This window comes from Mugil cephalus, chromosome 1, assembly GCF_022458985.1.
Source record: "Mugil cephalus isolate CIBA_MC_2020 chromosome 1, CIBA_Mcephalus_1.1, whole genome shotgun sequence".
NCBI classification, from domain to species: Eukaryota; Metazoa; Chordata; class Actinopteri; order Mugiliformes; family Mugilidae; genus Mugil; species Mugil cephalus.
In genome coordinates this window covers 49,919,211-49,935,788 of record NC_061770.1, presented here as the reverse complement: position 1 = coordinate 49,935,788, position 16,578 = coordinate 49,919,211, and the positions used below count along the sequence as shown (strand labels likewise).

Genomic DNA, 16,578 nt, shown 5'->3' with positions numbered 1-16,578 from the left:
TTCATTATAACAGGTTAATGTGTGTGGTCGTTTGTCGCTGAAGGCGGGGATATTAAATTGCATTTCAATAATATTTAAAATTTTACATGGATAATGGTTGTTTATGGTGCATGACTCCGCCGTGAAATTATAACAGTGAACCGTGAAATTATAAGCAGCGGCAGCTTCTCGTTGTGGTGTTTGAATCTCAGCAGGCGTGGAAGGAAAGTGCGTTGTTGTTAGTTGATACTCATCATCATCATCATCATCCTCATCCGGCCTGCCTGCCTGCCTGCCGAGAAGCGAAGCGAAGCCGGGGAGCTGGAGTTTGCAACAGAGAGCACTCGCCATGGCGGTAAACCTGGACAAGGAAGCGTTCTACCGCCGGATCAAGAGATTATACAGCAACTGGAAGGTAAAAGGGGTCGATCTGAAACGTATGCCCGAGCCGCTGTGGCTCATTTCACCCAGAGAAAGAAGCAGGCTGCTGGAAGATGTCAGCGGCTGAGGTAGCCGCGTTTTTCTCCAGAGCGAGTTGACTGTTGTCGGCGGTGGTGTACCCCGCACCATGGCTACGGCCACGGAGGAAAGGCCGCGATCAGGCTTTAGTTGCTGTATCTGAACTAAACCTCCACACACACAATTGTTTGGGGGAATTGCTTCATTGCTATCGTGTGAACAGACTAGCTACCTCATGTTAGCACCGCTATTACCCCATTCACCACGCTAGCTGGCTAGCTAGTGGCTAGTTACCTACAAGCTAACTTACTAGCCAAGCAGCTAAAGCTGTCGCGAGTACACGGTTGCTAATTCAACAATTACATCGTTTTGGTTGCGTCACGCACCTATACTTAGTTATATTTATGAGTGTTTGACATTTGGCTGACGACATTGGTGTTCGTAGTCCCTGTAGGTTTACCTCCACTATCGTCGCTACATAGGGCTGTTAGCACGCTAATTAGCATCTGAATAACGCCAGCAGCAGCATCCCGTTAGTGACATGTGCAGTGTGCCCGCCGCCTCGACAAAACACTTAATTCACACTCTCAAATGTGTTTTGTAACTTTATCTGACGCCGTAGCCACTCGTTCAGACGCCAGACTCGTCTTCAGAAGCTGCACCCCGGCGTTTGAAGCGGAGTGTGCTGGTTTTTGTTGAACCACAACCTACACAAAAGAAGCGGTTCCATGTTACAAATGTGTTCCAGCTAGTTTACTGGAGCTGGAGTTGAAAGCAACTCTGTTATAACTATGTACCCTGATGTGTAGCCAGATGATGCAGCATCGGTTGCTCATGCTGAGCCCGAGTGTTGCACACAGCAACTTTGAGTGGCGCTAACAAAAGTGCTAACTTGTGTTTAGACTTGGACTCGGATAGACTTTAATGATCCACAAGGGAAATTGCTTGGTCACAGTAGCTTTGTTTCACATAAAAGAAACATTCTCAGAAAACACACGAGTAAAAGATAGCTAAAATAAGATTAAATTAAAATATAACATAAGTATTATCTAGTAAAATAGAAAACAGTGAAAGCAAAAATGGACAGAATATACAAACAATTGTGGACAAAATTGTCCAAGGTTGTTTTGACTGCTGCATGGCGACAGTAGTGTGTATCTTGTCACGTTGTGTGCTGATGGAGGGACGTGCACTCAGGAGCGTGTCCCTGTCCATCCGTAGAGTATTAAAGCTGGGCACAGATGCACTGTGGTCCAGGTGTCTTCAAAACGCTGCTCACCACACACTCCCCCCTGGGTCCCAACAAGCGCACACATTCTGTCCATCTTGCCTGTGAAAGACCTCGCTTTCCCCGTGAGCACAGATGGCACCGCCGGCCTGAACCTCACTTTCGCTCCATCACGGCATCACTTCTTCTGAGGTTCAACGGGAAACTCGGGTCTCTCTGCGGACAGCACAGGTTGCACGGACGTCGTTGGCTGTGGCTGTCTGCAACACACCAACGGACGCCACAGCCAAATCAAAAAATAAATAAACGGACAAAAACCGTAGCGATTGTTTTTCAGCTCTGGAGAAAAATTAACCACTAGCTCACTCAGAATAACCTTAAAAGTTTTAAACCAGGCAGATAGTGGTGACATGCTGCCACTCTTTCAGTCAATCCTTCATAACTCTGGATGAGGTCGCAGTCTCAGTGTAGTTTTGCAGTTTATCATGTTATGTCTTTATCTCTGTGCTTCCCAGAAAGGAGAAGATGAGTTCGGCAAAGTTGATGCCATCGTCGTGTCCGTCGGAGTGGATGAAGAAATCGTGTACGCCAAATCCACAGCCATACAGGTGAGAAGTGACACGACCTCCCCATACGAGTTCATTGTCATTTTTCCAGCTTTGTTTGTAAAAAATCGGTCGTCTCTTTCTCTTTCCCTCAGACCTGGCTGTTCGGCTACGAGCTGACGGACACCATCATGGTGTTCTGCGACACCAAAATCCTCTTCCTCGCCAGCAAGAAGAAGGTGGATTTCCTCAAACAGGTGGCGGTGACGAAAGGCAACGAGAACGCCAACGGCGTCCCGCCCATCACCCTGCTCACCAGGGAAAAGGTAACGCGCGCCTGGGGAATTATTCGCACACGGTTCGAGGTCACTCAGGCTTGATTTCATAACGACTCGATGTGTTCATCCAAAAGAGGAACCTGTGTGTAGTCCGAGTTTAGTGCTTTCTTTTTTTTAGATTCATTTCACTTTTTTGTATAAATCAGGTTTAAGTTGGGCTGCAACAATATTTTTTTTTCCATTTCATTTAATCTTTAAACCATTAAATAATGAACAGAACTGCCATTATTATTATTATTACGTTGATTTTAACACAATTACTTTTCGTTCTGGATACTGTGCAACAAAAGTTCAGATTTATTCAGTGTCGGACCAATTAGGACTTGTGTTGTTTATATACTGCATGTGTCTGTCATTATATTAGTGTTAATGAAGCTCAACGTCAGTTACTTGTGTTGATTTTAATCAGAAGTGCAGCTGTTTTGTCCTGTACAAGGTCATTTTTCACATTCGCACAAACCTGCAGCCAGTTTAGAATCACCAGCTAACATCAGGTACATGTCTGTGAAATGTGAGAGGGAGGTACCAGGAGAACTTGTGTCACTATTTAAAAGTTCTGGGCTTTGTATGTGCACCAGTGCTGCCCATACAAAGTCCTGTCTGGAGACGTTCATCTCTTAAAGGTTGTTTACAGGGAAGAACCGATCCAGTACTGGTATCGGTCCTGATATTGATGAAAATTCTAGGCTGGGTATCGTGATAATGGACCAGATCACATTGGCGGATCCTTTCAGTCCGGTTCTGTGGCTTTCGCTGAGTGACATCTAGTGCTAGTTGTAGCGCGCTAGCAACACCCCTCACATTGTTTTCAAAACGGAGCGAGCGAGCGAATGGATCAGTGATCTGGAACTTTTTCACACTAGCTCGGCCAACACATTCGATGATGTTCCGAGGGTTGAGTTGGTTGAACTGAACAAACAAAAAGGAGGCGGTATGACGCAGCTGACTTAAAGCAACAAAAATCACAGTCTCAGCTCCTTCATTATTTATTTGACGTTGGGTGTTGTCCTAATTGCACTGACTGAACCAGCAGCTTTTGTTGTATTTTTTTACGTGTTTGACCAAGTTTGTGAAGGTACTGATTTATTTAAGATCGCTGTACTGGTGCACAGTTATTAAATAAATAAGTAATTCAATACATTTATATCTGATGGTGCCTTGCACAAAAGAATGATCCCAGTCTTTTCCACTCAATGTGGTGTAGCTTGTTTGGCGTAATCTGCGCTTTGTGCCTCGTCAGTCTGGCTCGCTCTGTAACAACTAGATGGCGCTGTTTGCTCTTTTGTACACATAAGAGTGTAACATTTGTGCCGTAATTGGAGGATGGACATAAACACTACAACATGTATGACGTATTTCCGCTGTGATGTTGGAAACAAGTCATTGCAGCTCTCAGGTTTAAATGTACCATTTTCCTTTTTTTTTGTTTTTTTTTTTGAATCTGTACGGGCCAGCTTGTCTTTTCCACAAAAAATAGTCATCAGCATTACACTGTATGTTGTTCTTCGGCCTTTTGTCAGACTGAATCCAAACGCTTGCCGTCTGTCACTCGCGTTTCAGAATGAAAGCAACAAAGCCAACTTTGACAAGATGATCGAGGCGATCAGAGGCAGCAAAGAGGGCAAGACGGTGGGAGTGTTCAGCAAGGACAAGTTCCCAGGAGAGTACATGAAGAGCTGGAATGACACAATCACGGCCGAGGGGCTGGAGAAAGTGAGTCCAAGTGCATATGCATACACATATACTGAGACCTGTGTGCAGAGATGAAGAGTGTCCTCCAGCCTGCATCGTGTTCCTCCTGCAGGTGGACATCAGTGCCGTGGTCGCGTACACGATGGCGGTGAAAGAAGACGGGGAGCTGAACCTGATGAAGAAGGCAGCAGCCATCACCAGCGAAGTTTACTCCAAGTTCTTCAAGGAGCGGGTCATGGAGATTGTGGATGCAGATGAGGTGAGGAGAGGGAACGCTGGATTCAGTCGTCATGTTGGAACCGAGGATTTCTCGTATTCTCACACAGATGGTAACACAAAAAAGTCTTGGATGGTTTTGTTCTTGCCTTGAAGGGGTTTTCTGGTGCTTCTCCATGTTCAGCATTTTGTGAATGCAGCATTACCGGTTTATGACGTGCACCACGTGCCACTTTTCCCTCAACAGAAAGTGCGCCACAGTAAGCTGGCAGAGTCGGTGGAGAAGGCCATCGAGGAGAAGAAGTACCTGGGCGGCGCAGATCCATCCACAGTGGAGATGTGTTATCCTCCCATCATCCAGAGCGGAGGCAACTACAGCCTCAAGTTCAGCGTCGTCAGGTAGCTCATCACCGCACAGACACACACACATGTTAAATCGCTTCCCGTGTTGATTAGTTTGGCTCGTTTGGTGGTTCATCCTAATGAACGTGTCCGTAAAATGACAATGTGCTGCATTGTTGGAAATAGTGTCAAGTATGGATCGGTAACGTGCCCTGAAAAGTTTATCACAATACATTTTTTCATTCTGGCGATAACGATAAAATCATGATAAGAAATAATCCAATTCCTTTCCATGTTTTTGACTCAGTCTGTCACTACAGTCTGTGTTGAGAGCTACACAAACACTGCTGATGATATCAGATGATATGTCAAATAAGCTGCTTAACTACAGGTTCAGGCAGGAAGTTGTGGAGAAAAATGTAGTGACTGATCAATTAAGCCAATCTTTCCTATCTATCATACGGAACAGACGGACTGAATGCGTTGGCAGTTTTATTGTTTGTTTTTTATTTAATTTACTGTGAGGCGTCCAGATTTCAGAACTGGAATCCAGAGACGATTACAGCTCTGAGATAACAAAATAAAAAATAAGATTGAATAAAGAGACGGGGACAGTTAATTTTTTTAATTTATTTTAACATATTTATTCATATTTAAACTATATCTGTAATGTTAACAGCGGCACAACTAGCTACCGTAATAACTGTAGTCTGCGCGCAAACATTTTTCGACAGCTGTGAAGACATCGACTACACCTACGTCAACAACTTGTGTTTATCTCTTTTATTGCGAGATGGCAAATTCTCATCGTGGGGGTTGTTTTTGATGGTAAATTGTGTACGATAAGCTATGACCCATTCCCACTGGATGCATGCTAATACTAGGTACAGTGTTTCCCATAGGGTTGTGGCTTTGAGAGGCTGGGGTTTGGGGGGGTGATGCTGACATACACCAGCACAAAGACTTAGAGGAATCATGATGTCCTGGTGTTTGTTTTAATGACAGCAGTCAATTTAACCACTGTTTGAAAGATTTTTTATAGGGAAGTCAAACACAGGTTTAGTACAGATATAACAAGTTGTGCTTCCTTTAGTTTTCCCATATGTGTGTGTATAAAACAAAATAACTGTAAGAATTAACATTACAGGACAGTCAAACTAAGTGTGACAATAGACAAAACTTAAAAAGACAAATGGCATAATAATAATAATAATAATAATAAGTAATAGCTGAGCTGTCCTGCCCTAGTGGTAATACGTATTACTGCAGAATATATCATAAATCCTACTGTTCCCTCTCTGTACCAGCGATAAGAACCACATGCACTTCGGTGCCATCACCTGTGCCATGGGGATCCGCTACAAGTCCTACTGCTCCAACCTGGTGCGTACTCTCATGGTGGACCCCTCTCAGGAGATGCAGGACAACTACAACTTCCTGCTGCAGGTGGAGGAAGAGCTCCTGAAAGAGCTCAAGCACGGTGAGTTCAGGGACGTGCAGAGTGTGTGGGAGCTTTGGTCGCTTGGCCAAGCCGCTTGGCTGCTAGCAAAAAGCAGGAATTGTTTTGCTTTTTTGCTCCAATGATAATCGGCGTGGACCAAAAGAAAAAATGTCGTAAACATTTTTCATGTTTTCATTTGTCTCTCGTGCACAGGTGTAAAAATCTCAGATGCCTACAACACAGTCCTGGAGTACGTGAAGAAAGAGAAGCCGGACCTCGTATCGAAGCTGACCAAAAACCTCGGGTAACTGCACACACACACCTTCCAGCTCATCTTATTCTTCAGAGGCGTGCCAGCACTCATGTCTTGTTTTTTGTTTTTTTTTTTCGTAGCTTCGCGATGGGCATCGAGTTCAGAGAAGGCTCGTTGGTTTTGAACGCTAAAAACCAGTACAAACTGAAAAAAGGTGACATTGTTTAACTCACTCATTCATTCAAGTAATTTATTTGTTTACTTATTTTAACCGTTACTTCATGGGAAAGCGACAGAAATGTTAACCAAAGTCTGCATGTGTCTCCATAAGGCATGGTGTTGAGCATCAGCTTGGGTTTTGCCGACCTTTTGAATAAAGACGGAAAGAAAGAAGAGCAGAAGAAGTACGCCTTGTTTATTGGCGACACAATACTGATCAACGAGGTGAGAGTCTATCGGTTTTCTTCAAGTGCCTGTTGTCACTTCAAACCACAAATATTTTAGCTGATTATGTGAGGAAAAAAAAAACATATTTCTAAGAACCTGAAATCTTCCTTGAACAGGAGGAGGCAGCCATAATACTCACACCAGTGAAGAAGAAGATCAAGAATGTGGGAATCTTCTTGAAGGTATGTTTTTATTTCAGCTTTTTGTGAATAATTGGACATCTGAACATTCCAGTGGTTCCCACAAAACTTCATGAGACCCTGGTAGTTTGTGCACAGAAATACAAAACTAACTAGCACCTATAACAGTTAGTTATAGGAAAGTTCCAAACAGGCTGCTGCCACCTGCTGGCAGTTGGAAAATTAGGTCGACGAGAAAAATGAAGTGTTTTGTTGCATTAAAACATAGTTTAACAGGTGGTGTTTTCTTTTGTTTGTTTTTTTTTTTTTTTAGAACGATGACGAAGAGGATGAGGAAGAAGATGGCGACGATGCCGAGGAGCTGCTGGGGAAGGGAGCTCGTAGCGCCGCCCTGCTGGCCGACAGAACCAGAGTAAGTGTGATCGTCTCCCTCTGCTGTTAAATATGTGACTGGTGATTAGTGTATTTTTGCTCCTTGATGATTAGTGTTGATTACTAAGAGTGTGAATGTCTTTGTACTCTACCAGCTACTTGGGAAGGTAAGTATTCATTGTTTTCTTCTAAAATCTCATCGGCTGAACTGCCTTAATTGTAAAACCAATTATTTTGCTGATGGGAGGGAAAAGAAGTTTTAATTTTATTTTCAGTTAGCGTTTTTGTGTCTTTTTAATTGTGTTCGTTTTTTTTTCACCATCTGAAACACACATCTGGTTTTTTTGCATGAATGTTGTGTTTTTTACATCTTACAAAACAAATCTCGGCCCCTGGTTCCTTCTCTGCGTAGTCACTCGTGTGTTTCTGTTAAACTCAGAACGAGATGACGGCGGAGGAGAAGAGGCGAGCTCACCAGAAGGAGCTGGCCAACCATTTGAACGAGGAGGCCAAGCGTCGTCTGACGGAACAGAAAGGAGAGCAGCAGATTCAGAAGTGAGTTCTGGAGTACGAGTGGAAACTAAAGTGTAATTTAGCCACAGCATAGGGGGTTACACCTTGAGAATTATTTCTACCTGTAAACTGGTGTGTCCATTGTGTATTTACACCTTTGAAACACTAGGTGGCGACTGGTCATCTAGTTTATAGATGTAGTGCAAGATTGTGTATTTCTTAAAGGTGTTTTTTAAAGGACTCCTAAAGAGGTGACCGCACTTTCCCACATTTAATTAATGTCCTAGTCATTAATTAACTGAGGCTCTTTTTTTCCTCCCAGGGCCAGAAAATCCAACGTGTCCTATAAGAATGTGTCTCAGATGCCCAGGGAGAAGGACATCAGGGAAATGAAGATCTTCATCGACAAGAAGTACGAGACGGTCGTCATGCCCGTTTTCGGCATCGCCACGCCGTTTCACATCGCCACCATCAAGGTAAGGGCTGTCGAAATGAACGCGTGAACGCATCGTCATGATTAGTGTGATGAAAACGTTTAGCGCAGCTAATCCATCTGCAGTGCAGAATGACTCTGAACATCTGTGGCAACACATTTCAGACAGTTTGGTGCAGAACTGGCCGATAGATGGTAGATCATGGGGAATTTAAGTACAGAGAGAAAACAAGACGGAGCAGTCTACTGACATAAAGTATTACACACACTCTGCAGGAAGGAGTTTACCACCATCTTAAAATATTACATTAACTACAAGCATACATTAGTCGGGGATTCTGCTCACACTTCAGCTAACATGAGACAAACCAAGACGAGCCGGCGATGCTGGCTTACAAATATCTGTCCACTCCTGCAGCCACTGCCCCGTTGTCTGAGAGGAGACTGCTTCTTATTTCCAATGTCAACAGTGTAACCCTGGTTTCTAACAGAGCTCTTCTCCAGACTCTCTGGGATATTTGTTTAATGCGGGTTACAGTTCAAAGCTGCTTCTTCTTCACCAGTGCTCACATAACTTTATTACCTCCATACCCACACACCGGGAGATCTGGAAATCTGGAAAGTTTGGTATCAAAACATATCATATAATAATATTAACATATATAAATATCAGATTAAATTAAGCGTGAAACATGAATGATGATCCATTGCTGATCATCTGCACCTTTGTCTCCTTTTACCAAAGATAATTTATGGCCAGATGAACTTGGATGAGTCTGACTTCCCCTCTCCTCTCTTTCATGTCTCTTTTCTTTGACTTTTCTTGCTCATTTGAGCTGTAATTTTCTTCTTCACGCCACTAAATGGCCCTCGCAGATGAACACAGACTGGCAGAATATCTGGTCACGTGGCTCTTTTGAACGAATCATGTTTTCAGACATCAACACCATCCAATAAGAGTGCAAGTTTAGCTTCAGGATATGAGCATATTTGGATCTGACAGACTAATGCAGGAGAAACTGAGCTTCACAACGGTGCCTCATATGTGAGGGTAGAGACGAGGCTCACGGTGCTACAAGCCAGTTTAGAAAGTTGACTTTTAGCAGTAAATTAGAGGCGCAACACAGACAAAGTGTACATAAATGTGCATTTTGACCACTTTTTTTAGCTATTAAACTTTTTATTCCTTTTTTTTTTTTTAACTAATTTGATGGAAGACATGTTAACAAAGCAAAATGGCAAAGAATCTCAAAATTGATGAGTGGGTGAAAAAACAGTGTATTTGCTGCCGTGTGTCATTGTTTTCTTGTTCTTGGTCTAGAACATCAGTATGTCTGTAGAAGGAGACTACACCTACCTGAGGATCAACTTCTACGTCCCCGGCAGTTCTCTGGGACGACAGGAAGGCAACATCTTCCCCAACCCTGACGCCACATTTGTCAAAGAAATGTGAGGATTTCCAAAATGCTCAGTCCGATTAGGGTGCACATTGGATTTGTTCCCTCTCATTCAAGCTTGAACTGTTTCCACCTTCCATCTCTCCTCAGCACGTACCGAGCGTCCAACCTGAAGGCTCCCGGCGACACGTCGGTGCCCTCCACCAACCTGCAGAACGCTTTCCGCATCATCAAGGAGGTACAGAAGCGCTACAAAACGCGAGAGGCCGAAGAGAAGGAGAAGGAGGGCATCGTCAAGCAAGACTCTCTGGTCATCAACCTCAACCGCAGCAACCCTAAACTCAAAGACCTGTACATCAGACCCAACATCGCACAGAAGAGGATGCAGGGTTCGCTGGAGGCACATACCAATGGTGAGGGGGCAGAGACCAGACGAGGAAACTCGACGTCTGAGGGTTGACGGTGTTTTGATGGAAACTCCCCTCTCTCCGCAGGTTTCCGCTTCACGTCAGTCCGCGGTGATAAAGTGGACATTCTTTACAACAACATCAAACACGCCATCTTCCAGCCGTGTGACGGAGAGATGATCATTGTCCTGCACTTCCACCTCAAGGTATGCTCATTAGTTTACTAATGATATGAGTTTGTTCAGTCTTTTGTATCTTGCGCGTTCTCTGAATGTAAAGTTACAGCTAGCAGCCAGTTAGCTTAGCATCAGGGATGCATGATAACTGTTTTTTTTTCCTACCTAACTGATAACTTCCTGCTTCTCCAAACCAGTATCGTTAACATTTTTTAATAGTCTATATATACGCACGTGATGGTAAGAAAGGCTACAATGTAGTATGACCTAAACAAATAATTTAACTACACAAAATTAATACGAAAGTATTAATAAAGTCTACCAGTCAATAAAAAAATAAAGACATATCAAAAGGTCTGTGTTACGGTCAAACTTCTTTATCTTTTCAAATGCCTCGTTAATAGGCAGAAGACCAGCCCCAGACGCCTTCTTGCTAGCTGTTGGTCATTCAGTAGCATTAGCATCAGATTTAGCCTCTTCATATTCCTTCGATTCACCGTTGTAATGATGATTAAACTTCAGGTGACACATGAGGTTTGATCACACTCCTTTTCCATCCACAACAAGAGTTTCAGAACGACTGGTGGGCATGTTTTTTTAGCTTTAGCATTTAGCCTTTATGTTAAGTCTAGTGGTTGTAGTTTGAAGTTTGCATGGACAATATTTCATCAAATTTTCATCATTTCATCATAATTCCTCCCAGAGTATTCCTTTAAATCAAGCGCATGTGTCTAACTTGGCCTCCCTCCATCATCTTTCCTCCAGAACGCCATCATGTTTGGAAAAAGGCGTCACACAGACGTCCAGTTCTACACGGAAGTGGGGGAGATCACCACAGACTTGGGCAAACATCAACACATGCACGACCGAGATGACCTGTACGCCGAGCAGATGGAGCGGGAGATGAGGCACAAGCTCAAGTCGGCCTTCAAGAACTTCATCGAGAAGGTGGAGACGCTGACGAAAGAGGAGCTGGAGTTTGAGGTGCCCTTCAGAGACCTGGGGTGAGTTATATAGGTCACTTACACTTTGACCATCACTGTAAAAGATGTGAACGTAGAACTGAATGAGCTCTCTGTCCGTCTTTGTTTCCAGATTCCAGGGTGCCCCCTACAGGAGTACATGTCTGCTACAACCCACATCCAGTTCCCTTGTCAATGTTACTGAATGGGTGAGTGAGTAGATGCACTAAATGAAGCCTAATTTTGATAGATTATTATTTTTCTAAAAGTGATTGTTTTCCATCTCCAGCCGCCGTTTGTGGTGACCCTGGACGAGGTGGAGCTGGTCCACTTTGAGCGTGTGCAGTTCCACCTGAAGAACTTTGACGTGGTCATCGTCTACAAGGACTACAACAAGAAGGTCACAATGATCAACGCCGTGCCCGTCAACTCCCTGGACCCCATCAAGGAGTGGCTCAAGTGAGGCCTTCACTTCAGATCTGTGTCTTGAATATCAGTGATCGTCACAATCACCATTTTTAAGTTTTCTGTTTTACGAATGATCTCAGTCAAGTTTCTCCTTTGTCTCTCTCAGCTCGTGTGACATCAAGTACACAGAGGGAGTCCAGTCTCTGAACTGGACCAAGATCATGAAGACCATCGTAGACGACCCAGAGGGCTTCTTCGAGCAGGGAGGCTGGTCTTTCTTGGACCCGGAGAGTGAGGTGTGTTTATAATGCTGTTGGAAACTGAGATTAAATTCTACTGTTCATATTTTCTTGCCTAATTTCTTGTTAAAATCCCTTCCAGTTTCTCTTAATAAACCCACTATCAATCATAATTTACGGCAAATAATTGCTGTTTTATTATATCCATTTTCCTCTGTTCTGTTTTTGCCTCAGGGAAGCGGCGCAGAGGAAGACTCAGAGTCAGAAATGGAGGATGAAACATTCAACCCATCTGCAGATGAAGAGGAGGAAGAAGAGGAGGACAGTGATGAAGATTACAGCTCAGAGACAGAGGACTCTAGTATGACTTTTTGTTATTTCACGTCCAAGTATCAACTCTCTAGTTTCAGCTTCTCAAAGTGTTTCCTGTATATGAGATTAAAGTTCAGTTTGCATGAATGTCACTGTGCTGCTCCAAATCGTTCCCTATTTCTTAAACTGTTGGATCAAACAGACAAAATCTGAACTCCTCTTTTGCGTGCTGTGTGTTACAGATTACAGCGAGTCACTGGGCAGTGAAGAGGAGAGCGGGAAAGACTGGGATGAGCTGGAGGAAGAAGCCAGAAAAGGTTTGTATATCTGCAAAGGTCTGGTCACTTGGACAGAAGACCAACAGATACAGTCATACACGCCCTCTATCCGTCTCTATCCGTCACCACATAAAGCACGTCCAACTCATTTGATTGGCCCGGATGATCTTTGCTGAGCTAGTCAAAAATTTGGCTTCCAGTTTTGGTTGGCAGTTCACATGGGTGTTATTGTGATTAAGGCTGACAGAAGTGTTAGCGGGACCTCGACACCACACGACCGATACCAAGCATCCGGGACTATTTGCATAACTACAAGCTAATGTGAGGAGGTGGAGACGTGTCATTCATCTTTATATACAGTCTGTTCTGTGAACCAACTAAGAAATGCAAAACCCACTGGGAAGTGTTTATATGTATTGTTTGTACACTATATTGCCATACGTATCGCTTCCATGCCCACAGGTTTATAAAATGAAGCTCCTAGTCATGCAGACTGCTTCTACAAACATTTGAGAAAGAATGTGTCGCTCTCAGGAGCTCAGGGAATTCCAGCGTGGTACTGTGATAGGATGCCACCTGTGCTGCAGGTCCAGTTGTGAAATTTCCCCTCTACTAAATATTCGATTGCCAGTGGTTTTATAACAAAGTGGAAGCAACTGGGTATGACAGCAAGTTCACCAAGTGTCAGGCCAGGTAAAATGACAGAGCAGGAGCAGTAGCCACTTTTTCTGAGCTGATATCGGGAGCCAATGCTGCCTTTTCTCCCTCCATTTAGATGATAAAAATGACACAATAGCAAATGTTGCGAGTCTCAATTAAGTTGCCAGGAGAACGGTACTTGTCTGACTGCATCATGCAGTGTGAAGTTTGGTGGAGGGGGGATTATGGTGTGGGGTTGTTTTTGAGGCGCTTGGCTTGGCCCTTTAGTTCCAGTGAAAGGAACTCTGAATGCTTCAGCATACCAAGAGATTTTGGGAAATTCCATGCTCCCAATTTTGTGGGAACACTTTGGGGATGAACCCTTCCAGTTCCAACATGACTGTGCACTAGTGCACAAAGCCAGGTCCATAAAGACATGAATGAGCCAGTTTGTTGTGGAAGAACTTGTCTGACCTGCACAGAGTCCTGACCTCAACCTGATAGAACACCTTTGGGATGAATTAGATGAAGACTGTGAGCCAGGCCTTCTCATCCAACAACAGTGTCTGACCTCACAAATGGAAGAATTCTGGAAGAATGGTCAACAAACAATAAACACACTCCTAAACCTTGTGGAAAGCCTTCCCAGAAGAGTTTGAGTTGTTACAGCTGCAAAGTAGGGGTGGGCGATATGACGATGATAAATCGTGAACGATTACAAAATGAAGACGATCTGTCAAACTGCAGAGATCGTGGGATTGTCTAGGGCACATTCTATAAATTGCAGTTCTATGCTGATGCACCGACGCACCAGACATATTACGTCGCCAACCTGACCGAACAATCATAGCGAATTAGGGGCAGTGAAGCCAAACGGAGTTGGTCACTAAAAAAAAAAACACTTCCATTATATAGAATTGGTTTGGATTTTCCTCAACTGATGAAGCGCAGGCAAATGTTCTGTGCACAGAACAGGTTCGCACGACAAACCTGTTCAATCATTTGAAGAGGAAGCATCCCAAACAATATACTGAGAGCCAAACAGCGAGGGGCCCGGCGGCACCAGCACTGCAGGCGGAGGCAGCAGCTAGTGTAAGACCAAAACAGTCAACATTAACACAGGCATTTAACAAAGGCACTCCGTATGACAAGTCAAGCAAGCGATAGAAAGAGGTAACAGAAGCAGTTATCTTTTATCTAAAGATATGGTACCATTCAAGACGGTAGAAAACGAGGGGTTCCAACGCCTGCTTGTAGTAGTTGGCCCGCGGTAAGAGCTGCCCAACCGAAAATACTTATACAACACTGCCATGCCACGTCTCCTAAACTTGATTGTTGGCACATGCAGGCAAACTGTGACTATTTAAAATAAAATCGGTTAAGAAAGGTTCTTTGGACTAAATTGTCTATTTTTCATTTTTCAATTTACGATCGTGATAAAATCGAAATCGTGATTTTTATTTTAAAGAAATCATGATTTCTATTTTTAAAAAATCGTGATATATTTTTGCCATATCGTCCAGCCCTACTGCAAAAGGTGGTGACGTCGTATTAAACCCTGTGGATTAAAAATGGGATGTCACTTGAGTTCATGTGTGTAAAGGCATGTGAGTAAATATGTTTGGCAACATAGTGTATGTGTATAGTCCTGGCGACTGATTATGTGCTGCTACTTCTTCTTTTTTCCTCCCTCCAGCCGACAAAGAGAGCCACTACGAGGACGAGGACACCTCCAACAGGAAGAGGAAGGCCCAGCCATCAGCCCGACCCACCAAGAAGAAGAGGCGGTCCTAAATTTCTCCCCACGCACACACGCGCACACACACTCATACTGCCAAACCTAGCTGCCCCTCCCTTCTACCCCAACTGGCTCTTTGGACGCTCTCACTTCACACATGCTCAGACACATGTTGTGTACATAGACGCCCCCCTTTATTTTCGTGTTGCTCCGTGAAGTGTAGCGTTGAGATGTTGGAAAGAGCCAGCAGTTCAGTCGCACTTCATCCTTTAGCTTTTTATTTCCCCCCTCCACCTCTTCATTCCTTCCTCTTTCATTTCCATCCATCCGTCAGGGTTTCTGTTTGGTGAGTCTGTGTGTGTGTGTGGGTGTGTGTGTGTGTCTCTGTGTGTGCGAGCGCATGTGTTTAAATGGGTTTTTATTGCAAGTTTATTTTCTGTTTAATAAAAATTTTCTTAACTAATGGATGATAATAAAAGAAAAGACTTGACATATCGTCTGCCAAGTGTTTTATATAAAACATATGACCCCTCCCCTACAAACACACATCATTCGCCTCCTTGTTTTCTTCAGTGTTTGGTAAATTGTGTGAATAAGATGGAATATTTGTCTTTTTTTGAGGGAGGGGAGGGACATATGCACATTTTCTGATTATTTCTTCCTTTTTTTTAAGAAAAGAATAAATAATGGGGTTTATTACGCCATACACACACAAACACACTGTCCTTCGCACTTGTCCTCTGGTCCCCTCTTTTTTTTTTGGTTTATTCTGAGTAGATATGATGTGTTGTACTGTTAATTCTGAAAACCTGTTTTTGTTTTTGTAATAAAATTAAAAGCAACATTAGTTCTGTGGCCTGTTTTCTGTGAGAGACGTTAACATTTAAAGGGCTGGAATTTCTAAACAGACACCATAAATGCCTCTTCATACCAGCAGGTGGCAGTATTCATTATTTAAAGAGGGAAATGGAGGCCCTATTATTGCCTGGGTGGTAGGAGGATTGTGTCTTCTCTGAATCATGCCCATGTACTCATTCTATTGGGGTTTGTGTTGTGACCATTGACTGGTTGTGACTGAAGCTCAGTGTGGGTGTCGCCACTAGCCGCCATCTTATTTTTGGATGTCGGCCAGTTGTTTTGGTGGCCATTGGTTTCACGTCATTCATTCACCTGCTCCCACACAGTATATCTCGACTCGGGACAGAACAGCTGTCTCACTGTGAATATTGGCATCCTAGAGCTCACAAACTGGCTGCTAGAATTTTCGCTTTTTGGCTTTAGCGCTGAGAGAACAGCGCCCACTTCAATTTCTTACCAATCACAGAGTAGTGAGGGGGTCTTTTTCTATCTCATTAGTTTATTTTTTATTAAAGTTTAAAATTATGAATGAGAACGTCCTTAATTATGCTGTTAATTATGCGTAATATACCTGGAAGCATTATGTAAACATTCTCCCCTGTACAGTTGTCATATGGATGAGTAAATTGGCTATAAAAAAAAAACTCTTGTTGCGGTATTTTCTTTTTTTTTTTAATCCCTTTTGCATTTTACCCTATCATGTTTTATCGTACTGTATCGTATCGTACAGTGGATAATATAACAATATTAAAAAAGAGACATTTTT

The 16,578-nt window shown here is 43.4% G+C and overlaps 1 protein-coding gene across 2 annotated transcripts; it reads left to right on the top strand.

Moving 5' to 3' along the window:
* On the top strand, positions 1 to 15,801 carry supt16h (SPT16 homolog, facilitates chromatin remodeling subunit). 2 transcript variants are annotated; one of them, XM_047602177.1, is made up of 25 exons: positions 1 to 394; positions 2,182 to 2,274; positions 2,367 to 2,537; positions 4,110 to 4,262; positions 4,354 to 4,500; positions 4,705 to 4,856; positions 6,107 to 6,279; positions 6,454 to 6,544; positions 6,634 to 6,707; positions 6,825 to 6,937; positions 7,057 to 7,122; positions 7,394 to 7,492; positions 7,608 to 7,619; positions 7,892 to 8,007; positions 8,288 to 8,441; positions 9,720 to 9,847; positions 9,946 to 10,208; positions 10,290 to 10,408; positions 11,144 to 11,382; positions 11,474 to 11,549; positions 11,630 to 11,799; positions 11,915 to 12,044; positions 12,222 to 12,348; positions 12,542 to 12,616; positions 14,913 to 15,801. In XM_047602177.1, exons 1-25 carry the CDS (start codon positions 329 to 331, stop codon positions 15,008 to 15,010), a joined length of 3,105 nt encoding a protein of 1,034 aa, XP_047458133.1. In that variant the 5' UTR covers positions 1 to 328; the 3' UTR covers positions 15,011 to 15,801. The 2 variants fall into 2 exon arrangements, with proteins under 2 accessions (XP_047458133.1, XP_047458141.1); XM_047602185.1 differs by lacking the exon at positions 7,608 to 7,619 and having other exon boundaries at positions 2 to 394.
* Positions 15,802 to 16,578: the final 777 nt, after the last annotated feature.